The sequence below is a fragment of the Tricharina praecox genome (assembly GCF_024521635.1).
Source record: "Tricharina praecox strain CBS 144465 chromosome Unknown BZA05scaffold_8, whole genome shotgun sequence".
Classification (NCBI taxonomy): Eukaryota; Fungi; Ascomycota; class Pezizomycetes; order Pezizales; family Pyronemataceae; genus Tricharina; species Tricharina praecox.
In genome coordinates, this window is record NW_026250410.1 from 403771 (window position 1) to 430502 (window position 26732).

General features: G+C 54.7%; 13 protein-coding genes across 13 annotated transcripts; 6 read left to right on the top strand and 7 right to left on the bottom strand.

The window, feature by feature from the left end:
* The first annotated feature begins 583 nt into the window (after positions 1-583).
* On the top strand, positions 584-2389 carry BZA05DRAFT_393555 (uncharacterized protein). Its single transcript, XM_051483233.1, has 4 exons — positions 584-828; positions 909-1347; positions 1441-1510; positions 1569-2389. The coding sequence occupies exons 2-4, from the start codon at positions 977-979 to the stop codon at positions 1953-1955; spliced, it is 828 nt and encodes a 275-aa protein (XP_051340723.1). The 5' UTR covers positions 584-828; positions 909-976; the 3' UTR covers positions 1956-2389.
* Positions 2390-2993: 604 nt separating this feature from the next.
* On the bottom strand, positions 2994-3813 carry BZA05DRAFT_260325 (uncharacterized protein). Its single transcript, XM_051480120.1, has one exon. The coding sequence runs from the start codon at positions 3699-3701 to the stop codon at positions 3060-3062; it is 642 nt and encodes a 213-aa protein (XP_051340724.1). The 5' UTR covers positions 3702-3813; the 3' UTR covers positions 2994-3059.
* Positions 3814-3822: 9 nt separating this feature from the next.
* BZA05DRAFT_335428 (kinase-like domain-containing protein) lies at positions 3823-5062 on the top strand (the record flags this gene model as incomplete). Its single annotated transcript, XM_051480768.1, has 2 exons — positions 3823-4007; positions 4060-5062. Coding segments are annotated over 2 exons (1188 nt in total), but the record flags the coding sequence as incomplete, so codon positions are not given.
* Positions 5063-5843: 781 nt separating this feature from the next.
* On the bottom strand, positions 5844-6355 carry BZA05DRAFT_260337 (uncharacterized protein). The gene has a single exon (XM_051480121.1). It carries the CDS (start codon positions 6219-6221, stop codon positions 5886-5888), a length of 336 nt encoding a protein of 111 aa, XP_051340727.1. The 5' UTR covers positions 6222-6355; the 3' UTR covers positions 5844-5885.
* On the bottom strand, positions 5844-8852 carry BZA05DRAFT_393560 (uncharacterized protein). The gene is made up of 7 exons (XM_051483234.1): positions 8589-8852; positions 7776-8521; positions 7459-7705; positions 7193-7387; positions 6763-7133; positions 6439-6694; positions 5844-6352 (listed from the first exon to the last, which is right to left on the bottom strand). Exons 1-7 carry the CDS (start codon positions 8630-8632, stop codon positions 6340-6342), a joined length of 1872 nt encoding a protein of 623 aa, XP_051340726.1. The 5' UTR covers positions 8633-8852; the 3' UTR covers positions 5844-6339.
* Positions 8853-10513: 1661 nt separating this feature from the next.
* On the bottom strand, positions 10514-10909 carry BZA05DRAFT_260533 (uncharacterized protein). Its single transcript, XM_051480123.1, has one exon. The coding sequence runs from the start codon at positions 10798-10800 to the stop codon at positions 10570-10572; it is 231 nt and encodes a 76-aa protein (XP_051340728.1). The 5' UTR covers positions 10801-10909; the 3' UTR covers positions 10514-10569.
* Positions 10710-11928, top strand: BZA05DRAFT_260550 (uncharacterized protein). Its single transcript, XM_051480124.1, has 2 exons — positions 10710-11000; positions 11084-11928. Exons 1-2 carry the CDS (start codon positions 10899-10901, stop codon positions 11645-11647), a joined length of 666 nt encoding a protein of 221 aa, XP_051340729.1. The 5' UTR covers positions 10710-10898; the 3' UTR covers positions 11648-11928.
* A 364-nt stretch (positions 11929-12292) lies between these two features.
* BZA05DRAFT_443737 (uncharacterized protein) lies at positions 12293-13166 on the top strand (the record flags this gene model as incomplete). Its single annotated transcript, XM_051486867.1, has 2 exons — positions 12293-12704; positions 12754-13166. 2 exons carry the CDS (start codon positions 12293-12295, stop codon positions 13164-13166), a joined length of 825 nt encoding a protein of 274 aa, XP_051340730.1.
* Positions 13167-17626: 4460 nt separating this feature from the next.
* On the bottom strand, positions 17627-20609 carry BZA05DRAFT_371416 (adaptin N terminal region-domain-containing protein). The gene is made up of 5 exons (XM_051481676.1): positions 20448-20609; positions 20175-20356; positions 19604-20065; positions 18186-19543; positions 17627-18125 (listed from the first exon to the last, which is right to left on the bottom strand). Exons 1-5 carry the CDS (start codon positions 20481-20483, stop codon positions 18055-18057), a joined length of 2109 nt encoding a protein of 702 aa, XP_051340731.1. The 5' UTR covers positions 20484-20609; the 3' UTR covers positions 17627-18054.
* Positions 20610-20693: 84 nt separating this feature from the next.
* Positions 20694-21858, top strand: BZA05DRAFT_393585 (uncharacterized protein). Its single transcript, XM_051483235.1, has 3 exons — positions 20694-21075; positions 21180-21526; positions 21589-21858. Exons 1-3 carry the CDS (start codon positions 20938-20940, stop codon positions 21674-21676), a joined length of 573 nt encoding a protein of 190 aa, XP_051340732.1. The 5' UTR covers positions 20694-20937; the 3' UTR covers positions 21677-21858.
* Positions 21656-22857, bottom strand: BZA05DRAFT_260671 (ClpP/crotonase-like domain-containing protein). Its single transcript, XM_051480126.1, has 2 exons — positions 22750-22857; positions 21656-22695 (listed from the first exon to the last, which is right to left on the bottom strand). The coding sequence occupies exons 1-2, from the start codon at positions 22835-22837 to the stop codon at positions 21947-21949; spliced, it is 837 nt and encodes a 278-aa protein (XP_051340733.1). The 5' UTR covers positions 22838-22857; the 3' UTR covers positions 21656-21946.
* Positions 22858-23308: 451 nt separating this feature from the next.
* On the top strand, positions 23309-24350 carry BZA05DRAFT_393589 (uncharacterized protein). Its single transcript, XM_051483236.1, has 4 exons — positions 23309-23596; positions 23676-23816; positions 23905-23997; positions 24063-24350. Exons 1-4 carry the CDS (start codon positions 23440-23442, stop codon positions 24089-24091), a joined length of 420 nt encoding a protein of 139 aa, XP_051340734.1. The 5' UTR covers positions 23309-23439; the 3' UTR covers positions 24092-24350.
* BZA05DRAFT_435249 (Phosphoglucose isomerase) lies at positions 24351-26579 on the bottom strand. The gene is made up of 4 exons (XM_051486361.1): positions 25885-26579; positions 25024-25815; positions 24696-24970; positions 24351-24643 (listed from the first exon to the last, which is right to left on the bottom strand). Exons 1-4 carry the CDS (start codon positions 26379-26381, stop codon positions 24546-24548), a joined length of 1662 nt encoding a protein of 553 aa, XP_051340735.1. The 5' UTR covers positions 26382-26579; the 3' UTR covers positions 24351-24545.
* Between the last annotated feature and the right edge of the window lie 153 nt (positions 26580-26732).

A 26732-nucleotide genomic window follows, 5' to 3' on the forward strand; every position in this document is an offset into this window, starting at 1 on the left:
TATGCAGAATAGAGTAGGCAGGTATTCTGGCATAGGTGGGATGTGAAAAGTCTGCCATTTTTCCGTTTGACAGTTGACAGTTGACTTCCGTCTCAGGACGAAGTCGGTCGAAGCCGAAGTTGCTATATACACAGCCATATGATGGCTCTGCTTACATATGCAGAACTATGAAAGCGCGAGGGTTCGCTTGTTGAGTCTTGACTAACTAGCGGCAGGGCTAAATTGGCAACCTCGGCTCCGGGCTATGCATAGCTGCCCGCAAAAACACGTGTGCTCGCGCATTCGTCCGATGAGGGCCACAGGTGCGGCGATCGCGGGTTCGGAGAGTTGACCATCGCGTGGATGGGCGCGGGCATTATGTATGTCGTGTATGTATGTAGTGTACGATGCTCGGTTCTACACGCATACCAGTCAAGTAGCAGGATCGCTATGTATGTAGAAGGCGTCGACGCGCTGGAAGGTGAATGGAAGATCGATGTGTTGCACGGCCTGGACCGTCACGCGAAAAAGCAAAAGCTTGCGTAAGTACCTATGCTAACTTGGGCGGGCCATGGAACACTTCATCAAGCGCATGGGTGGTTGGGTTCGAAAAAACTGCGCTGGGCGACTCCACAGCATAGGTACGGTAACTATGGGTGGTTAGGAGGTCAGCACTTTCTTACATAGATATGGCCGCAGCTCTCTGCCTTACATACAGAGTTATCCATCTCATCGGTTGGCACCGCCTCTGAGTCTTCGTCACTTTACATATCAGCTACAGTCTTCAGACGACACTGCCATCCTGACGCTCGCGAGGGTAAGGTGCCATATCTGAGTATATATCTAGAGGTATGCATGCATAGCAATCTGCCGTGGAACGCAACTAAGTGCTTGGTTGACCGTCGCAATCTACTTATACCGTTGCGTAGGACCTTGCTCCCGGTTTGCGGCGTCCATCTAACTACCACCTCCATACCCCCGACACTGCGCCGTCGCGATGTCGAAATTCTACCGCCTCTTCCACGTCACGCAGCCGTTCGATGTTACGAACCGCTTCCAGACGTCGTACGTGCTGCCGCCGGGCGTGCTCGCGTGCGTGCGCCTCCTGATCTGCGTCTACATCTTCACCACCAATGTCTACCGATTGGTGCGCGCGCGTGTTGCTGGCGATACCACGCAGATCGAGCAGCATTGGAGCTTTTTCACCAATATCACTTACTGGTCAATGGGGTTCTATTTCTTGTTTGCGGGGTTCCATGGACTCGTCTACTCCAGGAGGGGGATTGCGCCGTTGCAGACTTGGCCGAGGATCCTCCAGCTGTTCCATGGTGTTTTGTGGACTACTATGTGTAGTTATTCCCTCGTAGTGTATGTATACTCGTTTCGCTCCGGTCTGCGATATGCAATCCGCAATTCGCAATCCACGATTCTCAAACCCTTGACTGACCCAATGGCGTTCAGTACTATCGTTTATTGGGGTTTGCTCGCCGATGCGTCGTCGTTCGCGAATACATACACCTCGTGGTCCAACGTACGTCTTGACTCCATCCCTCTGTGCACTCCATCCCCCCGTGTCTAACGCTTCATAGATCTCCGTGCACATGATGAACACTGGATTCTCGCTCTTCGAGATCTTCATTAGCCGAGTCGAGCGGCCCCCGTGGATCCACCTGGTCTTCAACGTCCTCTTCCTAGCGTGCTACTTGGGCTTGGCCTATGTTACGCACGCCACGCAGAACTTCTACACGTACGACTTCCTCGATCCCACCAATGGCGCCGGCTCGTTGGTGGGGTACATCTTTGGCATCTTCGTGGCCAGCTGCGTTCTCTTCCTCGTCGTGTGGCTGTTGGTTTGGTTCCGCGAATGGTTCTCGACTCGCGTGCTGCGCCTGGAGGGGAAGTTGGCACGCAATCACATGGCCGGCGAAAGGGTGAACTACAAGGAGGGGACTCGGATGACGGAAAACATGGCATAGGGCGGAGAGTGGAGGGCTTCTTTTTGGTTCCTGGTTTCAGCGGTATTGTTTTGAGTAGGGGCTTTGGTGGTGTTGTTCTGGTTATGGGCTTTGGTGGTATATATTGTTCGTTGCTGTCTGTACATTGTATCTCCCACTTACTTACTCTAATGATTATGGGCGGATGTACGGGTCGTTTTCAGGGCTTTTTTTACCCTTGCGAGCAAAGTCAACGGATCTAGGTACTCTACTTCTCTACTTTATTGCCATGCTTACTCCGTACTGGTTCGTTTGTGTTTTTCTCTCGAGCGGGGTAAATGTAATTATTCCGCGGCATTTTGGGCCGATGAAGGCCAATGGTCTGGTGGAAAGCGACCACGGGCACGCACGGACAGTTGTCGTCACATGCCCCACAGGGCTGGCTACTTATGCTGGCCTTCCCCGCAAAATAAGGCTGGGTGTTCGGTCTCTTAAGGAGTTGTTGACGTCCTCTGCCAGCGAACACCTTATGATGACTTGTACTCGACTCAAGTGCAGGTATGAGTATGAATGCACTCAGAGCCATCGAATCAATTCAGACATCCGTTCCTGGCGGGCAACATGAATCAGGGGCTGATTCGCTGTGATTTAATGCTCACTCAAATTTCTTCCTTTTTTTTGCTGTGTGGGGAAAGGGTGATGTGCGCTTGGCACAGCTCCTGCCTAATTTTAGCTGCTGACTGCTCGCTGGACGGCCACCAACCAAAAATTCGCAGGAAGGACCCACGCTGTTCCTGCTTCCAAGCTCCCTCTCTCCCTCAAACCTCCTCTCACCCACCATTCCCCCTCCCCTCCCCCCAACAACCACAACTCTCACCCTCACCTGCCACGTTTCGACGCGCCCTACCTTCCAACTTTCGCACATACCCATATGGCAGTAAATCCTACACGCGCCTTCGCCAACGTCGTTTCTGTTTCTCGCCCCGTCGGTTTCCAGCTGTTAGTTTTCGGTGACGCTCTCCTTCGACCCTGAACGAAGGTCGCCATTCAACCTCACCGGCGCTTTACGAAGCGCCTTAAGTTGCACCCTTAATTCCCGCTCGACTTCGGTCGAGCGGTTCTACCACCTTCAACCACAATCAACATCTAGCTAGCTAAAGGCTTTCCTCGGTCTACGAAACCGACGCACGCATCCGAAAGCTCTTGGATCATGGCGATTTTCGCTTTCGACGACGAACAAGGGGTTAGTTCCCAGAACGGCAACACGGCAGCCCCGCGCAACAACCGCAACCCCGAAAGCGCGACCCTCCTCGAGAAGGAATGGCCACGTCTGGGAGGAAAAGCTTCGCCCGCTCTGAAGCCCGCTTCGGGTCTTCGTGGAGCGCCCCAGACCGCGAGCACCAGCGCTTCGGCGGTTGGCAGCAGTCTCGCTAGTCTTCTCGATGCTCCTACGCGCGCTGGAAAGTCCACAGGTACCGCGAAAGGCGGCCTCGCTCTGCTATTGGCGAGCTCGTGCTCCTCGTCACGCGCACCCAGCGACGCAGGTGACATCGCGGCTGAACGCGCAGCCGAGGCAGCTAGCGCATCGCGCGGACGCAAGAAGAATAAGAAGAACAAGAACAAGAACAAGGGTGCAAACAACCGCGCCACGGGTGTCAGCACGGCCGGACTCGAGAGGCCGGATTTTCTGCTCCCGCGCACCCTCAAGGCCTCGCCGTCGACTAGCTCTCTTCGCGAGCAGTTCAACGTTACGGCTCCAACCGACGCCGAGTACACTTGGGGCAACATCAAGCGCAGCCTCGATTCTTCGTCGCCTAGTTCTGTTGCGTCTTCGCCGCCGAGATCGGGACTGTCGTCGCTTTTGAGCCTGGCTCACCCGGGCGATATTGTCACCATCGGTGGAAGAGGGAGTGATACGTCGGCGTCTTCGGAGAACGGCGGCGATGAGCCGATGGTTGCTTATGAAGTCGCCATCGACGAGGATTACGTCTCCAAAGATGTGGACTCGGCCTTCACTTCGAGGGACGCGTCGCCATCCAGGAAGAAGGTGACTGCCGACGATTTCGAGCCTTTGAAATGCTTGGGAAAGGGAGCGTAAGTTGTGCCGTATTTCTTATTGATGACTGTATGCTAATACTGCCTTCAGGTTCGGCACGGTACTTTTGGTTCGTCACAAGCCCAGCGGTCGGCTCTACGCGCAGAAGCAGCTTAAGAAGGCTTCCATCGTAGTCCACAAGAGGGTTATCGAGCAGACCATCACTGAGAGATCCATTCTCGAAGCTGTCCGCCACCCCAACGTGGTCAAGCTGTATTACGCCTTCCAGGATCAGGAGAAGCTGTACTTGATTCTCGAGTACGCACAAGGCGGGGAATTGTTCCACCATCTCGCGGAAACTAGAATGTTCAGCGAGGACACGGCTTCCTACTACATTGCGCAGCTCGTGTTGGCACTCTCGCACCTGCACCTCAACGTCGGCGTCGTTTACCGCGACCTCAAGCCCGAAAACTGCCTTCTCGACTCCGAGGGCCAGCTCCTCCTCACCGACTTTGGCCTCAGCAAAGTCAGCAGCGAGAGCTCGCGATGCAGTTCTCTCCTCGGGACGCCCGGCTACATGGCCCCGGAGGTACTCACCGACGATGGCTCCGAGTACGGCGCGGAAGTTGACTGGTGGGGCGTTGGGATCCTGGCATTCGAGCTGCTTACCGGCGACCTTCCCTTCAAGGGTAGCACCCCGGAGAAAGTCCACGCCGGAATCCAGCGCCGCAAGCTCCAGCTCCCCAGCTACCTCTCGAACGACGCCAAGGACTTCATCAACCGCCTGCTGCGCAAGGAGCCACAGAAGCGTCTCGGCTACAACCTCGCCAAGGACCTGCCCACCATCAAGAAACACCGCTTCTTCCGCAAGATCGATTGGGTCAAGCTCGAGGCCAGGGAACTCGTGCCACCCATTCAGCCCCTCGTCACCGACCCGCTCCTGGCTGAGAACTTCGATATGGAGTTTACCACCCAGCCGCTCAGTCCCGCTGTCGGCCATGCGTTCCCCGCCTCGTACGCCGAGGCGAAGGAGAATCCATTCGGCGGCTTTAGCTTTGTGGCGACTAGTCTGCTGGAGCAGGAGTATGCGGAGGGCAGAGTCGTGTGGACTTAGACGGACGGTGGAGTGGTGCGGTGCAGGAAGGGGAGATTGAGTAATTGCGCTTTTTTTTTAACTCTTTAGCTAGGGCGATGGGAATAACTTAACTTAAAAGGTTTTGGCACTTTGTTATGGGGTACTCTTCTTTTTGTTACGTCAGGTCACTCTACTTAGAGGTTAGATGCACATGCATGTTAGAATGCGATTTGCGAATTTTACTTTATACTTTATACTTTATTGTGAGGAGGCTTTTGCTTCATACTGGAACACTCGAGTAGGTCGAGAGCAGGCCAGCTTCTCCTTCCTTCCCGAGAACCGGGTAGAGGCTAGAGCACGGAACACTGAACAACGGACGTCCCTGCCAAACTTTGGACGCCCATCGCCCGGAGATGTGAGCACGAATAAGGTTTCGTGGCGAGCGATCAAGAGTCGATACTGAGTGTCGACGCGCATATGATTGCGCGGCGGGCTGGCGGTCGAGATCCAGTGCTGTCGACACCCAGTGCTGTCGGGGGACGAGAAACCTTCGGCAGCACCTCAGTCTGTATATAACGCCGATGATATTGTTGCTGTATCGAATGGAAGGGATTATCTCTTCCCGTCTACCCAAATACCTATTCCAACAGTTCTACATGGTCTGGCAAGTTTGAAGCTCGGGGTAGATAGATGGATTGATAGATAGGAGCAGGCGAGTCATCGTGCGTGACTCATGAGACGGTGGCCCAAGGGGGGTCATCCTACGGTATATTCGACCGGGTCGGGACTCGGGACTCGGAACTCGGGACTCGGAGCATGATAGTTCCAAATACTAGTAGAATACACACATACATAGAGTCCGTTACCTTCCCCCTCCCGCCTGCACGCCAGTGTGGACGCGGCAAATGAGAAAGCTAAAAGGAATGAGTATTGAACATGAACGAAGCAAACCGCACTTGCACTGGCACTCGTACATTCTCGTTCCCCATCCCTGCCCCCGATCCCGCTCCCGCTCCCGCCGCCCCCGATGGGGACACAAGTAAGTAACTTCCGATGCCATAACCGGGAAAATGGCCGAGTGCAATATGATGAACCCCAAAAAAACCGTCCAATTCAAAACTCCCTCATCCATAAATACAGAGCAAAAAAGCAGACCAAACAGACCGAACCCCCACCCAAAACCCCAACCCATAAACATAAGGAAATCGCTAGAATACAGACAACTACTATGATGGGAAATACCCGCCTACCTCCCCAGGTTGACGGTTGGTGAAATCATATCGTCCAACGTTGCGCTGGCGCTTGCATTCTGCCGGTCACATTGTATCACTATAAGCACAATTCGCGTTTACCGTTTAGCCAATCATCCTCCCTCCTCCATCCTCCATCCATCCACGGGGGGAATGTATAATTACCCAAAACAGTCCACGGCGCCCTCCCCCACTGCAGCGTCGACATCAAACTCCTTATCGTAGGGCATCTCGACCATGCCCGCCTTCTTCCCTCGGTACTGCGCTCCAAGCTCCATCGTGGCGGGCCCGAGCGACAGCTCGAGCGTGTACTTGAACTTCCGGCAGCGCTTGCCCGTGTACGGTTCGTTTATGCCCTTTTCGTACCAGCGCACCCGCTTGCAGTCCACTTCCCACGGGAGGTAGCCGAGGGCTTTGACTTCTGTTCGGGGGGTTAGCTGGGCGGGGGAGGAGGGGGGCAGGGAAGGGAGGGGAGGGGAGGGGAGGGACCATTGGTAAACGACGACGGCGGATTATCGTTGGCGCAGTAGAGGAACATGTCATAGAACTTCCTGCAGCCAAAGTCGAACAAGCGGACCTGTATTGTTCTCTGCTCCTCGACGCGGACTTTTCTGCCGTCCTTGATCTCGTCGCCCTTCTTGAGCAGCCACTCGATCGTCTGCGCGCGCCAGAACCCATCCGCGCTGTCCCAGATCGTCTCGTTCGCTTGGTGCTCCGTCGGGTCGAAGACCGGCATCTTCACGATCCCGTACGAGTACCGCGATACCCGAGATTGGATCATCGGGATCTTCTCGCTGCTGTCGCGGCTCCGGCATCGCTCGAGGCCCCACATTGTTGCGCCACGGCAGACCGCGGACCAGCTGGTGGTGGGGTGTCAGCGTCCGGGGCGGGGGAGTAAATGAGTGGGAGGGGAACAAACGCATTGTCGCCTTTCAGCACCATCTTGCCGAAGCGGGCTACCAGCTTTTCGTACAGATAATTGCTCTCGCCGAAGCCGCCGACTAGGAGCACCGCTTGCGTGCGTTTGCTGTCTGTGAACATGGCCAGCTGACGCTCCACCAGTCGTTGGACTTTCTCGCAGGTGGGGTGGAAGACCGCGGCGTTCAAATCCTTCCTGTACTATGTCAGATTTCCCCCTCCTCCCCCTCCTCCGTCTTCCCCCCAGTGGTAGCTAGGGAAACATACGGCTTGAGCGTAATAGTCTCATCATTTATCCCCTGCGGGATATTATCCTTCACTCCTCTTAGGTCGATAGTGAGCCGGCCCGTCTTTTTGTGGTTGTACTCGACAATCGGCTTGATCCCCATCTCCCAGCGCCGCATCATGTCGTGCTTGTCACGCTGGTCGAGGTTCTTGTACTGCGTGGGTCCCACCAGCTTGCGTACGAACGCTTCGAAGGCGTAGTCGAGGTAGACGGAGCCGCAGAACCCGCCTGGGAGCTGTCAGTATCTTGCAGGCCAAAAAAACAAAAAGCTTGAAATGCTGGAGCTGTGGTTACGCACCCTCCCCGATTACGCATTCCTTCACCTGCAGCGGCTCCAGCGTAATGATCTCGTACGTGATCAGATCGCACGTGCCGCCACCGGCATCACAAACGGTGACCACATCGCCCTGTTTCAGATGGCACCTTTCCGTGGTGGTCTTCAGCACAGCCAGCGCGGCAGCCTCCGGCTCCGGCAGCAACTCAGTGCGCTTCTCCGGTAGCCCCGCCTGCTTCGCCAGCTCCCTCGTGAGCCCAATCGTCTGCGGCGTCCACACGGCGGGCAGCGTGAGCACAACGCGGAAATCATAGATCTCCATCCAGTCCTTCCGCAGCTTGGCGCTCAGCTCCTTCTGCACGCTCTTCCATAGCTCGCCGAGGAAGTCCACCACCACCGTGTTCACCGTCTTGCCGTACGCGGTCATCAGCTGCTGGACTTTGGCCAGCTCTGCTCCACCACCACCTCCACCTCCGCCTCCCCCTCCACCCCCTCCCCCCGTCTCTGCCGCCGGTGAAGCACTGTACGTCGGCGGCTGCAGCAGCAATTTAAACCACGTAAACGGCTCGGAGTTGCGCTTCTTGTTCGCGCGGGTCCGGCGGATGGCGGGGTATCCCCAGTGCTGCAGCTTGTGCGGCGCCTTTGTGTCGTACGTCACCGCCGTGGGAACCTTGTGCGCCGTGCGGTTCACCGCCTCAGGGTCGTGCCAGTTGTCAATTATGTGGATTTCGCGCGTGTTGTCGTTGAGGGCCCAGGAGACGCCTGAGTGGCTGGATACACCGGACAGAACGTCAGCAAGGGAGTGGGCGGCGGGGGGATGGGGATTGGGGAGAGTACGTAGTCCCGAAGTCGATTCCAATGACCAGTTCTGTCTTCTGCATCTCGGCGTCGTAAAACTACATGTGGTATTATACGTCGTCGACTATATTTCGATAGGGCAAAATCTCCGTTCGGTTGGAATAAGTGAGCCCGGCGGGGGGGACGGACAAAAGGTCACGCCCGATATATACCTGAACTTCAGGCCTCAGGGCTGGAAAGGTAGGGCCGCGGCGGCTCTTTTCCACGAGGGTGTGTGCGGGGAGGAGGGGGGAGGGGGACGGGGGAGGGGGGAGGGGGGAGGGGGGAGGGCAATGGAGGGCAATGGAGGGCAATGGAGGGCAATGGAGGGCAATAATGCTCTTAGAGGTTCCTCTGATAGACAGACAGACAGACAACCTATCTGCCTGCAGGCGGGCAGCATGATCCACAATCACCCCGCAGTATAGTATCGCACACTACATTTGTACATAACCTACACAACCGCAACCTGAGAATTGCGTATTGCGGGGTTATGGTTTGGGTTTGTGATGATTTAGGATCCGGTTCTCGTACGCAGGCTCTATATCAGGCCAAAGACAAGTAAAGCTCGCCCACCTGCCCGGCTGCGGCGTCGAGTTGTTGGCGAACACGTACTGACGATGCACGCCGCTTTGGCTTCCCGGGTACGTAGGTAGGTAAGTACACAGGTATATACTTTAGAGTAACCATAAGGCGCAGAAGCAGAAGCAGCAGCAGAAGCAGAAGCCGAAGTACACAGGGCTCGGCTGCAGCGGGTGCTGAGCCAATGGGCCAATGGCTGCGAGGCGTGATGTGCCATGATGTGCCGTGACGTGGCCAATGGCAGTTCGGATTGAGATCGAGATGGCAGTCATGGCGAATGGCGAATGGGAGGAATGTTGATAAGGGCCGCGATGTGCTTCTACGATGGCGGTTTGGTGAGGTTTGGTGAGGTTTGGTGAGGTGAGGTTGAGGTAGGAGGTTGGAGGCACGGTCCACCAACAAGATATATTAGACGGCTGTTGGGCGGTCGTGCAGTGCGCGGTACATATGTAGACAGTCGTTGCACATCGTTCCTACATACTCTACAGCTTCCGGAGTAGGCTGGCCGTTGGCCGCTCCTGCCTTTGCAATTGTCTTATCGTCTCACGGTGATCATGTAGGTAGGCTGCCTTTCTTGCAGTGCGCACTGTGGCCAGCCAGTGTAGAACGCTGACAATACGCGGGCAGTTAGTTAGTTGGGACGAGGATTGACGGAAACTCGATTCATGGTGTTTTGGATGTTGCACGTAGGTATGGATCTCTGAATCTCGTCTCCTACGCCATTCCATAGTTTTGCTTTTGCATCTTCCCAGGTTGCCATGCCGGCCAAACATCGACAACCACCGCTGTCATGGGCGTTGCGATTCTCTCGCCTCCCCCTCCACCTCCAGCCAACAGACACCAACGGAAATAAATATATAGGATCGCCGATGCTGATGCTGATGCTGAGCTGAGGCTGTTCGGATTACGCTCGTCCTCGTATGTATTCGACGTGGTACGTACCAAATACCTACCTCACGCACGCGAGCCGCAGCGCAGTCGGATGCACACTCAACGTCACGAACAGACAGACATCATGCAGACATACAGACATTTTCCCATCAGTCCACAACCATCGGATGCTCAATGCAAGACATGCCATCGCTAGAAGCACAAGATTCTTCTAGCCTTCGTTTTCGGGCCCAAGCAAGTCCGGAAGGAAGGAAACGACTCGCGATGCGATCCAGTTGTTCGTCGTCGTCAACAACTTCATTGATCGCCTCGGGTACTGCACCCGACTGCCTGCCAGCCTGCCAGCCCACCAGCCCGCAAACATCCATTCAATTTGGGGCGGATATACGACGGTGATGCCAGCATTTCGGCACTTTGGTGCTTCGGACGACGTCAAGGTGCAGCACCCGTCTCTGGGGGATCCAGTGTGGAGCTGACACGCTGCTCGACCATTCTACAGAATCGCACTCTACGTACGCCCGAATTCCCCAACGAAGTCAACAGTGCAGCTCCTGCCCGAGCCACCAATGGTTTCGGCAGCGGGTGTGCTAGTCAGCAAGGTATTGCACACACCATCATCCGGCCTCGCGTTGTCGGCAGACCATACAGAGGCAGCGAGTCCGCATGTAACCCCCGCCTCGCATGAATGAACGAAGCAGCCTAGCAGGGTCCGATGTGCAACGAAGAGTGCACTATGCATTATCGGCCAGTTGAACCGTGCATAATCCGCCCCTCCCTCCCCGCAGAAAGGCCCTTCGAAGCGGATCAATCACGGCGCGGTGCAGCCTGGGATGAAACATGAATTCGGTTGGTCCCTGGCGGGATTTGCGAAAATATGATACTCTATATATCTTACTCACCACTCCACTCACTCCGCTCACTCCACTCTACCTAACTCGTGTAAGTCCTCACTCAACTCTATGTTTGTGCATGAAGCGGGCGGCAGCAGCAGCATCCTGACACGTGTGTGGACCGTAGCGTAGCGTCTTGCCAATCACCCGAGCGCTTGCTGCACTGCACTGCACTGCACACGGCCAGAACGGAATTTTGGTCGGAGGGATGGATCGCCATGGAGGCCAATCCAACAGTCCCCCGACTGCACATCGTCCAGCGTCGGGCTCCAGTGCTTCGAGTGCGGGCTCATCTATTTGAAGGATCCCACCCGGGGGAAGGAGAGGGGAGGGGGGATCCAAGTATTGTACAATACATGGTCATGCGGGCATAGTACTGGGCGGTGGTGGGCGTTGGTGGCTGGCCGGTCCTTCGAAATCTCCCTCCCTCCCAAACCCGCCGGGGGTGCGCTGCGTATTTGTAGTCCAAGAGGCGTCGCTAGTCATGAGCGAGTGTCAGTGTTCGGCCTGTTTGGTTCTCACCACTGGGAATGCGGGGCGGTGTTCTTTTTTTGCTCACGGCGTGACTTGAGGGAAGAACTTGAGACGACAGGCCCCCCGGGTCCCTCCACACCTGCCTACCTACTATCATTCACCACGTCTGCTAACCTACATACCGGTACCTACCTCTACCACATCACCAAACAAAAACGTTAAAAGGGTAATGGTCCTGCACGTAGAGATGAGCACCACAGCCTGTTTGCCTCCCCTCACAAAAAAAAATACAACACAGCCGAGTGAGCATCACGGTCTAGTCCTCCCGTTCTTCACCTCTTAACACCCGTCAACCCCCATCTCCGCGCATCACTAGTCAGGGCGGACAGCTGGGAAAACCGTTGCACATCTATCAATACCTTATATCCACCCGGCAAAAACGCTCTGCCTGCTTTGCCTGCCTGCTTGCTTGTCTCCACAGCTTAGCGAGTCTGCCTTTTACCATACATATCATACATATCATACATACTTGCGGTCAGTAATTCCTCCAACCAGCAGGGTAGCGGTCAGTGGTCCTCACAGGTACCTCAAGCCTCAGGCCTCAAGCCACTCATCCCCGCCGCAATGGCACTCAACAGCTTGTTGCTACGATCTATGGACTGTGTCCTATGTGCCGCTCCCCTAATCCCTCCACCCGGTGAATTCCGGAAGAACATGAAGATGAATATAAGAAGCTGATGTCTGTGTCCTGCAGCCCTTTCGGATCATATCGGTTTCCACAGCCCGTAAACCTTCAATCTTCAATCGACAAGAAAACAAACACCAAAGCCCACTGCCCAACAGCAGCAGCAGCAGCAGCAACAAACAATGGGCCTCTCCTGCTCCAAAGCCGGCGCAGACACCAGCTCCTGGGATCCCAACGCACGTATATCACCGACGAACTCGACATCAGGCACCCTCCAATACACGACCGAAAAACGTGTTCCCGAGCCCCACCCAAAGATCGGGATCTCGCACGCAGCCACAATACGGCCGGTGGACGACTTCGCACTGATCCAGCAATACAACCAGCTATACATGAAAGTGCGGACATGGTCGTCGGAGTTCCTCAGCGGCGGCAGCGGGGGCGCAAAGCAGAAATCGCAGATCCCCGCCGAAGTGCGCACGCAGGTGCAGCGCGTCGTGCTGCAGGGCGATGTTGCGCGCGTCCTCGCCGATAAAACACTGCATCGACATGTCATCGAGGGCCTCGTCGGGCTCGCTGTGTCGGAGCTGTTGAGTTCGTCCCCCATCCCCATCCCTCTTTCTCTACTAACACCGCCCCGCAGCGCCCTCGAAACTCCCGCCTCCCTCCGACCCCGCGTTGCTCCGCAAGGCGGCCTCAGACCTCTGCAGCACCGTCCTTCAATTCGCCAGCAGCAAGCGCAGCAGCAAGCAGCTGAAGTCGGACCTGCTCGGGATCCTGCAGCTAGCGGCGAGCCTCGACGCCGCATTCCGGACGCAGGCCGCGGGGTTCCTCGTCGTTTACGCGCGCGTGGTCAATAGGGATACGCCTGTTAACTTTTCGGGGATGATGGAGGATAAGACGAATGGGCGTGATACGGCGACGGCGGGACAGAGGAGTGTCGGCATGATGATTTTTCCCGGGCTGTTTAAGACTTCGAAGGGAGCGAGGTCGTGTTTGGTTAAGATCAGGGTCGTGTGTAAGGATGAGATGGAGAGGTATGTGGGTAGGATCTAGGGACGAGGCGGAGTCTACACGGTGGGACAGGTCACGGTTCTTTTATTCCATGCTTTTCACTTGTTTGCTTTGTTTCGTTTAATTTAGCGGGAGCGGTTTTGTTTTCTGTTTTCTGTTTTGGGATGTTTCTGTTTATGGGGTGTTTTGGGGATGACGATGACGATGATGATAATGATGGGATGATGGGACGATGGGACAAGGTTACGACACTACTTAATCACTTAGACTTCTTCTTCTTTTTTGTACATATATTTGAAGTTTTTTGGGGGATATCTTTTGTGGACGGGGTGGGATGGGTTGGGATGGGATTGCGGGAGGGAGAGGGGATGGTGGAAAGGATGCAGAGCAGGGCAAGGCAGGGAGGAGGGGATGGGAGGAGGGGATGGGAGGAGGAGGGGATGGGATGCAGGAACCAGTTTGCAAGATGGTGGATGGGCGAGCTGGCAGATGATGGGCCAGCTGGCAGGCGATGCACGGGAAGGAGGGATGGAGGGAGGGCCGGGGAAAGGACGGAGGAAGGGACACTTGACTAGCTGGCTGGCTGAGTTGGTGGAGGGATGGCTGGGAGGGACTAGAAGGATTGTTGGATTGGACTGGAGTCTGGACTGGATTGGACTGGGTTGGGCTGGCTGGCTGGCTGGCTGTGTGGTTGTGTGGAAGATGGAATGACTATGTGGAATGACTACCTAGAAGGATTGTTGGACTGGACTCGACTGGACTGGACTGAGATGGCTCGATGGAGGGAGAACAACATGGCTGGATAGGCAGACCGACGATCAAAGTACTCGGGAAGGGGACACTTAGTAGAGTAGGTTGACTGCGCCTGTATTGTACAATACTACCATACTACTATCATAACTATTCTACATCGTGCTCACAGAATGGACAGTGGACACAACAGACGGATGCAAATGCAATGGCGGGACTACCCACCCATCCATCCATTCCATCCATCTATGGTCTACCTAGTAATAACTACACAGGTACTCCGTTTACCCTTTACCCGAACATCTGAGACACGTGAGACATCGATCGTGCCGGCGCTGCGAAGCTGCGGTTGGATATTGATGTCGTTTAGGCTGGAGGCATAATTCTGTAGTGCTGACATGTTATTGGAGGGGTGGGGGGGGGGGGGGGGGGTATGTAATGAAGCGTTAGTAACGTGACTGCGGTAACTACTTCAGTAGAGTGAGTGCGTTATGGAACGCCGCTACTCTATTATGTGTGTATGTAGGTGCTGTTTTTTCTGTGAAACATGCCAGCGAGCTCGCCTGGTTGGTTGGTTGGTCAACTGATTGGCTGAGTGGGGTATTCCGGGCTTGCCAACAACTCGGCGCTTCGTGGGGGTCGGCGGGGAGTCGGGGACTACCTGGTATGTAGCAGCTCGGTGTTCCATTGTTCCTGGAATATCGTGCCAGCGCGGGGGCATTGCTGAACATCCATCGTCGAGGCGGGCGGGCGTTTTGCTGTTCTGCTGTTTTGCTGGCATCGTCGTAGAGTTTCGTGCGGGATTGAAAGTCTCTGGTGCGATAATCTTCGTTCTTTTTTCTTTTTCTTTTTCTGTTTCTTTTTTCTTTTTCTTTTCCGCCTCATTCATCATCTTCGTTATTGTGCTTGTACACTGCATGAGTCGCAACTGCCGGGGGGCGGGGGCGGGGGAGGGGAGGGGTCACCGCACTCCTGCCCTGGTTACATGTGTGCTGTTATGCTGTGCTGTGCTGTTCGGTCGGACCATGCCGGTATGTCAGAGACTCGTCGGGATTGGAATCGGAAATCGGAAGCGCTAACTACGGTTTGCCGTGGGTAGGTGGCTGACCTCAGCCAACTGCTCCACGGGTGTATGTAGCACCGAGTGCTGGATGGATCATGGATATCGTCGCTCGGTCGAGTGATAGGTCGGAAATTAGCCACATGTCCAGACTCTACTACCTATACCCCGGGCACCAGTCTCCGAGTGGTCCGACTAGATAGCCAGCAGATCTATGTAGGTATCATACTCAGGTACCGCCTCACTTTGCACTGTCCAGTGTCAGCCCTAATTCAGCCACATACCCGTCTAGATTCCAGACAGACAGATCGCGATGCAGGTACATAGGTGGAGATGCACTTACGACTGGTCCCCAACGAATCTTATCGGAGATATGTGTGGATATATGTGGAGACATGTGTACTATGTGTGGATATCGTACACAGTTGACGGGCCTAGATCATCGGGAAATCCAGCACACAACAGTGCAGGGCATGCTCTCTACCTCCGTCCTTCCATTCATCTTTCCATCCATCCATCTTTCCTTCCATCTTTCCTTCCTTGCATCTTTCCATCCATCCATCATCCTTCCTTCTGCACCCCTACACAGCCAGCTATATCAATCCCACCATCCCGGACTCCCGGTCGGTTGATACCTACTTAGGTCTGCGCAAGCCAGTCAGCGATTCGGTATCTTGCGAGCACCCCAGGGGATACCCAGGTACCTGGTCTATAGTAGAAGACCGTCAGCCACACCGTCCTCTAGTGGTTGGCTACCACCGCCGTCTTCGATGCCGCCAGCACACGGTTCAGATATACGTACATACATACAGTAAACATACCCTACCTACCCTACCCGGTGCGTACGTAAGTATCTACGGGAGCGGGAAAACACAGCCTGAGCCTGAGCGCCGCTGGGGTCAAGCTTTACATGGTCGGCCTTACTATGTGTCCAGCCTTTCCCTGCTGAACAAGGCCCGTTCATCGTTCTTGGTTCACTATAAATCATCAACTCCTTCCTCCCCCCCTTGAACCTTCAAGCTGAAATTCCCGCAATCCCCTGGTCGAGGATGATGTGTCGAGGTCTGGTTCGATACGAGCCTGTCCCTTGTTGCCCTCTCCGTTTACCCTCGCTGGGGAGGTAGATCCGTGAGAGGATCCGTTGCGCGGACGGTGTGGATACTGGAAACAACTACTACCAATCGGAGACTCCTCGCCACTCCATCCTTTACTCCCACAAGTTACAACCGGACGTTTGCGCGGATCTGATCTCCGAGTGGAGATTACTATACCGTATGTTTGCAAGTTGCAACGATATTACGCTGGTGGTCTAGATTCTGGATTCTGGATTCTGGATTCTGAATTCTGGATTCTGACGTTCGCTCGCTCGCTCTGTGGGCTCGCCATACGTAGATAGACAGAGCGACAGGTAGACGGGGGTCCCAGTATCGCGTGGTGGGCTCGGTGAACAATTGTTCGACATAGGTAGTCCGGTCCGGACTGCAGTCGGGACTGGACGGGCTGCGTAAAAGTAGTCCGTCCAGTCCATGGAAATCGTGGACTGGGAGCGGACTGGGAGCCGACCGCAGTCCGGTAATGTGCACTTGGTTGCACTTATGACCGAAGAAAAGAAAAAAACCACCTTTGGGTGCTGAAACTTTCCGTCTTGAGTAGTTCGGGTGGTTACGGTGATGTACCGTGTACATTACTTAAACAATGATCAGACTGAGTCTCACACTATGCAATGATTTTCGAGTCTGAACAGCGATGGCTAGTTGGTCCTACTGGATAGGATATGAAATACCCCAGGACTCCCCCGTTTGCTGGGAAGCCCAGGCCCAGGCTCAGGCCCAGGGGCCAGCACTCTCCTCTGTTCCTCTCTCGAGCCGCGGGTTTGGGCTGTGGCCATGAATCATAATTGCAAATGTTGCGACTTCTCGTATGGTACGAAACGGTGATTAGGGGGTTTTGTTTGGTTATCCTCACATTCGGCATTCAGCATTTAGCATAGGTAAGTGAGTATCTAGGCTGCGGCGGCAGCTGTAGTTGGGGGGGGTCTTTTTAAAAAGAGTTCACCATTCTGTACCGTAGGTATTCGGCCACGCTCGACCATGATGATGGCAGCTGTAAGCACAGACACCGTTTCCCGACCTCACCTCACCGGCCACAAAATGTTCAGCCTGACGTATTGTATGTAACTACCAACGGCGGTTACATAGTCTGATTAGTTCTCCGGATAGACTGAAAGATTTTCGAACACGGAACAGAGCAGAGTGATAAGCTGTGAACATGTGGTGAAGTTTGCCGCTAGGAGTAACCATTTCCGCCTCCGCCTCCGCCTCCTGCCCTACCGGTATGTACTGTATAGATTCGGGGGTAATAAAACCGATGTTTCCCGCTGGACGGACATTGATATCGTATCAGGGCATAAAAACCCCGTATTTTGACCGTGCTGATGCCATATCACTACCGTTTTCTTAAAGATGCGGTAGCAGTACCATTTCTTTACACCCCCTCACTATATACCTAGTATATACTAGAAAAGCCGTTGCTCACGGTGTTTGGATTTCAGATTTCACTTTTCGCAAGACCGTCCGAGGCTCCGAGATTCCGAGCCACGTACATGTCCCGTGCAGATATCTATCCGGCTGAGACGGACGGAAGCAAATCTGAGCCACGTGGGTATCGAGCTTCTTGTACATATCACGGGCGTGCTCGCACGAACCATAGTCAGTCGTCGTTCCCACAATAAAGTAAAGATATTACACTCCCCACCATTCCCGGCCCCCATCGGGACCATTTAGGCCGCTCATCCCATATTCTCTATCCTAGTTACCTGCAGTGACAATAGCGAACGAACGAAGGAACGCAACAAAGTTCGGAAGCAGCAAGCAAGCAAGAGGGGGATCAAGCTACAAACAAACAAGCAAGCAAGCATAAAAGATAAGAGTAAAAGTGAAAAAAAGTATAGTGACAAAAGATGTATATAAGTAAAGGCCAAAATACTACTAGTAAGTAAGAATTGACGAAAGCAAGAAAAAACTCCTTGAACAATAAAGTGCAAGAATCCATCCCCTCAAGGCAGCATCGAAGAACTAGACTAAACAAAAGAACGCCCCCGTACTACACGGTATAGTATGATTACAGCAGTAACAGATCCCCCTGGTTCTGGTCGGGTTGGTACATCTGCTGCGGTGCGGACTGACTCACAACTATCACTCGAAGCATCAGTATGGATCCAAAGAACGGGAGGCAATAAAAAAAAGACGTACCATATTGCCCAGTATTACCACCTGTGCCCACGGGCGCGAACGGATTGAGGCCCTGGCTCGAAGTGGAAAAGTAATCATCGGCCATATCGCTGGCCAGATCCGGCTGCGGCGTGAGCTGCATTTGCTGCTGCGACGAGGAAGAGGACGGCGTCATCATCATATCAGCGATCAGCTGTCTGCTGCGTTCCGCCGCGATGGTGGTGGGCAGCTGGTGTTTCTGCAGTGCGGGCGAATCTATAAGTTTCTTGGGCCGCGCGGTACGGAACACTTGGTTTACGGGCTTGAGGTACACCGTTGCTAGTGTGCCCACGTTTAGGCACATTTCCTCGAGCGTTGCCGGGTCGAGCTTCTCCGCTTCCGCGGTGATCGGCGGTTTCTCGCCCATGACGATCTTTTTGGCGGTTGCAGGGTCCGCCGATAGGAGCCGCCAGTACATGTACCCTCGGTCACGGAGATCCGGGTTGTCAGTTTCTTCGGTGGCCCATTTGAGGACTTTGGGCACCAAGTCCTGCCCTTTGGTGGGACGCTGGATGAAGAGTTTGACGGTTGCGGTGAGGAGGGCTAGTTGTACCTCGACCGGCTCGTCCTGGAAGGAGAAGAGGAAGTCTTCAAGGAGCACATCCGAGTTCTCGATGCGGTCCGCATACTGTCCGATGACCCAGATCATGGCCGCCTTCGCTTCTGGCTCGTCGAGAGAGTCGAGATTCTCGCAGAGCGTAGAGATGATTGACTCGTACTGGTTCGGGTACTTGCGGAAGATGTTGCGGATCACGACGGTGGCCTCTTGGACGATGTATGAAACCTTTGTCGCGACGAGCTCGAGGAGCGTGTTGATGCAACGGCGCGCGGCAGGTTCTATCTTGATCGCGAGTTTGCCGATAGCACGAACCGATTTGCGAACGAAGTGGACGTCGATCTCGGTGGCATATTCGCGAAGCTCCGTCAGCACTTCCTCGATGTTGTCTTCGTTCGCCAGCATGAATATTAGTTCGAGCTTGGTTACTTTAACGTAGATCGGGTCGTTGTATTTGCAGAAGAAGACGCGGATGTCATTTCGTAGCACCTCGGGACGCCGCTGCAAGATCAACAGCGCGTTCCTCAGAGCAAGGTATTGCACCTCTGGACCTTTGGCCAGCAATGTCACCAGCGGCGGAGACAGTTTCCGACAAAGAGCTGAAATATCCTTCGGGTCGGATATGTAATTCATCAGATAGAGGATCATTCGGATGCAAGTGAGCACGACCGCCGAGTTCGAATGTTGTAATCGGGGTGAAATGCGCTCTGCCATGATGCTGGCTTCACTGCAGTCTTGCGGAACGTACGACATGAGCGCCTCCAGGATGTACGTCTGCCCCCATCTGTAGACTCATTAGAGCTTCATCCTGCACGAACATGTTGTGGACCGCCAAATAACGTACTCTGAGCAGTCTGGGAGAATCTGCACAATCTTGGAAGCATTTGCGTGGTCGATGGTGAGCTTGATGGTCTCACTGCGCTCCCATATGTCCATCAGCGATACCAGAGCACTCGACACAACTGTCGGATTGTCGTCTCTCAGCAACGCATTCAATCCTTCTATCAACCCCCCGCCTCCGTTCTTGACCACCGAGCTCTCCACGAGCTCTCTATCATGGTCGTAGAGCTTTGCCACGCAGAATGCCGCCGTCTTTCGCACGTAGGGGTCCGGGTCTCGGAGCAGGCCGCGTAGGGGCGTCACTGTAGCTTCGACGAACTCGCGAACGTGGATGTAGGAGAGAGTTCGTAGGGCGAGCGCGCGGACGAGGGGATTGGGATCGTCCATATCGGACACCAGAATCGGCAGGGCATGCTGTGCCATCTCCGGCTTCAGACGGCCGTAGTTTACAAGGAACAAGAAGCACCTGCGACGTCGCGGCGGCCAGTCAGTCAAGCTCTACGTTGCAGCACATACGCCGGCAGCGCTGAAATAATGCCGCGCCGAGACACGGACGTGCGAGTGTGCGGGCATACATCTTCTTGATCTCAAGCGCCGGAATCATCATGCACTGGATGACGTCTGGGAACAGCGCGGCCATGTCGTTATTGCTCATGGTCATATTGGCAACTATCTTTTTGAGCGCAATCTTCTTCCTCGTGAAGTTCTTGTCCTTCTTGTCGCTCTGGAGTTCGGCGCGCAGCTCGGCGACTTTGCCCTACAGAAGCACGATTCATGGTCAGCTCCGGCTGCGGGGACAATGAATGGGGGGCGGAATCGAGTGGATTCGTGAGCGGGTGGGAAGTTACCCGAGCAAAGAAGCGTGCATCACCACCGCTGGACATGATTCTGCTCGTGATCTTGTATTCTTGGAAGCTTCTTCTTTTCTGTCTGGGAGGATGATGATCTTCTGCTTCTTCTTCGACTTTGTTTCTATCTACGTCAATTCTATGATTGGGAGATTCGCGTGTCTTCCGGCTGGGGGGATGGGGCGGTGGTTGCAGGGCAACAGGCAAATTGATGGAACTATCCGGCTTAGTCAGACTACCCCAACACTCCGCACAAGCCACGAGTGCGAGCCCCATCGGCTTCGCCATCCGAAACTCTCATCTGTCTCTCCTCAGCTGCACAGACACCGTCAGCCAAACGGACACTCCTTCTCTCCTGCCCCGACGCCAGCAACCGATACACCCCTCGAACCCGCCGAACTATCGATTGATCATACACTCGCTATTCCGATTTACCTTCTGATACATATAATTTGCAACACTCGAGAAATCTCTGTCGCCTGCCCGCACCATGCCGCCGAACCATCCGCCCCGTATGCCCCCTCCGCCTTGGGTTATCGACCTCAAGAACCTCCCTGCCAACAAGCCGCGCCCGGTGTCCTCCTCGATCCCCGACCCGCCTGGATTCTCCGCTCCCTCCGGCTCCAAGGTATTTGACTATCCTACAAAATGCGGCTGCCCTGGAGAAGGAAAGAGAGAGATGGGGAGAGGAGAGGAGAGGTGTCGTACAGGCAGCTAACCGCCCTTCCCCAGAAATCCGCGAAACTAGGCCCCAGCACGTCCGCGAATCCCAGCGAAACCGATGACCTGTTCCTAAAGAAAGCGTGGGAGATCGCACTTGCGCCCGCGAAGGCCATCCCGATGAACGCTATCATGATGTACATGTCTGGCAACACGCTCCAGATCTTCTCCATCATGATGACTGTCATGTTGTTCATGAACCCGATCAAGGCTCTCTCGACTGTTGGCTCCACGTTTTCTCGTTTCGACAACGAGCGTACCCACGCCAGACTCTGGCCGGTTAAGCTCGCTTTCATCGCTTTGCAAATCGCCACGATAGCACTCGGAATCTGGAAGGTTAACGGGATGGGCTTACTACCGTAAGTTATACTCCACCATGCGATTTACGTATGCTTGATCCTAATATTGACTCCTGTCACAGGACTACACGCTCGGACTGGCTCGCATGGGAGAGGGAACGACAACCGATGGAATACTCTGCACCAGCCTTCCAGGCAATTCTCAACTAATAGAGATAAGTGACGGATGTGTCACTGTGAGAGAGGGGGGGGGAGTGACGCTGTGGATTACGAGATTTTCCTTTCTTGTCCTTGACTGCCTTTAGGAGCAGTATTATGCATGCATACTTGATGTGGTGGTTGCGGAGAATTGAACAAAGTGGCATCACATTATCATCACAAACAAACTTGGCATCATTTCTCGTATTCGTTCCTCACCAGCTAGTGCAAACACTCGTATATGAGGTAGGTACTCACTTACTCACACACATACAATCCAATCTACAGCTTACTATCAACCCATTTGACTTCCCTCTTCTCCACAAACGCCCTCAGGCCCTCTTGGATATTCGGACCCGCCTGCAGCTGCTTCCAAATCCCCTTCTCCACCCTCGTCGCCGCGACATCAACTCCCACCCCATCCCACGCCCCTCTCAGGGCCGCCCTACTAACAATCACCGAGTCGGGACTCATACCAGCAATCTTCCTTGCCACCTCGACGGCCCTCTCCACCACGTCTCCCTCAACAACTTCATTAACCAACCCCCAACTCTGTGCCTCCTGTGCACTCAGCACCCGGCCCGTGAGCGCAAGCTCACTCGCCCGCTGCATCCCCACAATCAACGCCAGTCTCGGCAGCAGGCCCGCAATAGCGACGACGCCCCTGCTAGTCTCTGGCAGGGCGAACAGACTCTCTTTGTGCGCCAGCACCAGGTCCGTATTCCCGGCGGCCTCCAGGCCTCCACCGAAGCAGATCCCGTGGACAGCCGAGATCACCGGCTTCTTCCCGAGGCGGGTCGACAGCCCCGCGAAGCCGCCGCCTGCTTGCGGGCGCGCGCGCCCCGCCGTCGAGTCCCATTCTTTGAGATCGGCGCCGGCGCAGAACGCCGCGCGCTTCTGGGGCAGCCGCGCCCCGGTGATGATCGCGCACCGCAGCGAAGAGGTGTTGTCGTACCACTCCCAGATGCTGGCGAGCTGTACGTGGCCCTGCGTCGAGATGCAGTTCATGGATGTGGGACGGTTGAGGGTTACTGTCGCATGAGGTGTTAGCTAGTTGTAGTGAGCAAGGAGAGAGGTGGGTATACCCAAAAGGATGTTGTCCGCAGGGAAAGAGATCAGAACATGCTCATCCACCTGTGGCGGCGGCGGGTTGAAGGTGGGCGCAGATGTCATGGTGAATGATATTGATAATGATAGCACCTGGCTACTTCTTCTTTTGCTTCTTGTAATTGATATGATATGATGCCGCAAAGTTGCGTTTGTAGGGTAGATATAGGCAATTGGATATCGGAGATAACATTCTGGGGGAAGTTGAGGGGATTATGATGGGGAGAGCTCTCAGATGCTTGCCCGCGTAGCCGTTGCCGAGGTTCACAGCCGCGGCTGGAGACAACTGCAGATCCGTTGAATGCTGAAGGCAGGGAGACTCGCGAAGAGTGATGAGCGATGAATGGATTGTTGCACTTTTGCAAGATGAATATACACCGTCCCGAGCACCTGAATCCGTCACCAAGTCGATAATTCTTGTCGATAACACTCAAGCTGCAGGATTCCATACATCATGTTCGTCACGCCAGCTATGCGGCTCAACAGGTAATTAAGTACCTAGCTTTAAGGTCCCTACTGTTGTAAAACAAACAAAAACCCTGCACCTGCATCACCTCCCACCTCTCTCCGACCTCCGACCTCCCCCCCAAGCTCCATCACACACACGTCCGCATCCCCACCGCCCACAACACACCAGCAACCTCCCAGCAACCAACAGAACTACCACGATGGCGACAACGAATTACAAAGAAGCGTTCGCACTGTTCGACAAGCGTGGCAACGGCCGCATCCCCAGCAGCAGTCTCGGCGACCTCCTCCGCGCGTGTGGCCAGAACCCCACGAACGGGGAGGTAGACGAGCTCGTCCGCGGCGTGAAATCCGACCGTACGCGCCTCCCCTCCCCTTCCCTCACCTCTCCCCCCTCTGTTTCCCCCGCTCTCGTGCTGATGGGATTCGTTAAAAGTCGACTTCGAATCGTTCCTCAAAATCCTGAACCGCCCCAATGGCTTCCGCGAGCCCGGCGAGCCGCAGGAGTTCGTGCGTGGATTCCAAGTGTTCGATAAGGATATGACGGGGTATATTGGCGTTGGAGAGTTGCGATACGGTATTATACCCCGCCCACCCGCCCGACCCCTGAGACGGAAGGAGAGGGATGGGATGATCACGATGCTGATGTGGTGATGGGAGGATAGTCTTGACCAGCTTGGGTGAGAAATTGACGAATGAGGAGGTGGATGAGCTCCTGAAGGGAATGGAGATCAAGGGGGATCAGGTCAACTATGTTGGTGAGCACCATCGCGTTGCAACCCCTCCACACCTCACGACTCATGGCTAATCGAATACCTCACAGACTTCGTCAAGATGATCATGGCTAACTAAGCTCCATGACCGCATGCACTCCACACACGAGCTTAGCTTAATGAATAGAGGCGGTGGACAAGAGGGAGGAGTGCTTGTCCGTTGCTTTACTGTCTTACATACCATGGATCGGTTTCCGTTCTTCTTTCGCATCATACTTAGCGTCGCTATTATTGCTTGCTTATTCCAATGATTATGATGATGGTGATGATGATGGTGGTGATAATTGTGGAGTTTGTACGCTTTTCACGATGTGCTGCGACCTGCTCAGGGGATACAACGTCTTTATTTCAACGGCCCCATCATAAGCGAATCGAACGCAATCTGCTCTCCAAAAGAGTATGACTTCCACCCTCTTGCTCACAAGACAAGTGCTTCGACCAAAAAGAAAAGAATAGAGTAAAATGAATCAAAAACTCCGATGCCACACGGTCAAAAAAGAAAAGAGACCCTTTGCGTATCACCCATACACCATCTACAGACTGGCCTTCTTGAACTCATTGATGAGTCCATTCGTGCTAGCATCGTGTCCAGACACGGAGCCCTCGCTATCCAACTCCGTACCGATGTTCTCTGTTCGCCATATCAGCATCATCCGGCGTGTACACATCCAAGGGAAACTTACTGGCAAGGACTTTGCCCAACTCAACACCCCACTGGTCGAACGAGTTGATGTTCCAGATGGCGCCCTCGGTGAAGGTAAGGTGCTCGTAGTAAGCAATAAGAGCTCCAAGCGCACCGGGAGTGATCTTGGTGGCGAGGATGGAGGTGGTCGGACGGTTGCCCAGGAAGATCTTGTGCGGCAGCAGCTCCTTGTCGGCGCCCTCGGCTGCTACTTCGTCCTTGGACTTGCCGACCATCAGGGCTTCTGACTGCGCGAAGAAGTTGGAGGCGAGCATCCTGTTCTTGTGTTAGGTCGGGGAGGAGAAGCGGGGGGAGGGGGAGGGACGTACTTCTGGTGGGTGTTGTTCTCAGTAGGGTTGTGCGAGTTTACAGCGAGGATGAAGTCAGTGGGGATGAGCTTTGTGCCCTGGTGCAGCAGCTGGAAGAACGAGTGCTGAGCGTTGGTGGCAGGCTCTCCAAAGAGGATGGGGCCCGTGGTGTACTTGACGTATTCACCGGCGCGGGTGATGGCCTTTCCGTTGGATTCCATAGAGAGCTGCTGGAGGTACGCGGGGAAGCGGTGGAGGTACTGGTCGAACGGGGCGACGAGGTGGGTCTGCGCACCGAAGAAGTTGGAGTACCATACGCTCAACAAGGCACCGACCACGGGGATGTTGTCTTCCAACGGGGTGTTGAGGAAGTGCTGGTCCATGGCGTGAGCACCAGCAAGGAACTGCTTGAAGTTGTCGAAGCCGATGTACAAAGACACCGACAGGCCGATGGCGGACCAGACGGAGTAGCGTCCGCCGACCCAGTTCTCGAAGCCGAACATGTTCTTAGAGTCGATGCCGAACTTCTCGACTTCCTCCTTGTTGGTAGAGAGGGCCACGAAGTGCTTGGCGATGGCAGACTGGTCCCCATTGATGGCAGACTGGGACAGGAACCATTGCTTTGCGGTGTTGGCGTTGGTGCAGGTTTCGGCCGTGGTAAAGGTCTTGGACGCGATCAAGAAGAGGGTGGTCTCTGGGTCACACGCGCGAAGGGCCTCGGTGACGTGGGTGCCGTCGATGTTGGAGACGAAGTGGAGCGTTAAACTGCGGTCTCCGTAGGGCTTGAGAGCTTCCGTAACCATGACAGGACCGCTATCACGAAACGGTCAGCCATATATCCCTCTATCCAAAGGCGGTGAGTTGATCACGGCGGGATCTTACAGGTCAGAACCACCGATACCAATGTTGACAATGCTCGCAATCTTCTTTCCGGTGTGTCCCTTCCACTCTCCGGACCGGACCTGCTCCGAGAACTCCTTCATGTGATCGAGCACGGCATTGACATCCTCAACGACGCTCTTACCATCCACGCTCATGGGCTGGTTACTCGTGTTCCTGAGCGCAGCATGGTACACGGCGCGCTTCTCGGTAAAGTTAATCTTCTCTCCCTTGAACATATCATCCCGAAGCTTCTCGACGCCCGCGGCTTTGGCCAGCTTGACCAGCAGGGCCAACGTCTCGTCGGTCACCAGATTCTTCGAGAAATCCCACAGGATGTCCAGGCCATCGGCGGAGTTGGTGAAGCGCCGAGAGAACTTGTTGAAGCGCTCGGGGTCGGACGAGAATAGTTCCTTGAGTATCAGAGACTTGCCGGTCGACGTGTAATGGTCGTGCAGAGTCTGGTAGGCGGGGAGTTCCGAAGTCTGGGAGAACGACATGGTGATAGGCGAAGCGGTGGATGGTTTGATGGATGAAAGTTCAAGTCTAGGAGATGTGTAAATGGAGGTCCGAGGGAATTGAGTTATATGGTCTCGCTCAAGCTCAAGGGCTAACAAGGAGATGCTCCGACACGGCTACGGGTCGGTGGGGGGGGGGTAAAATAAACGAAGCTTAGTGCGGGGTAGGTTGCTCAAGGCTAAACGCCGAGAGAAGCGCAATTCAAGCAAGCAAACACGGCACAGACAAACAGATTGGCCTACATACCTCTTCCAGGGGGTTTCTATCTAGATCCGCACGGCCTGCTTCTGCTGCTGCTGCTGCTGCTGCTGCTGCTGCTGCTGCTGCTGCTG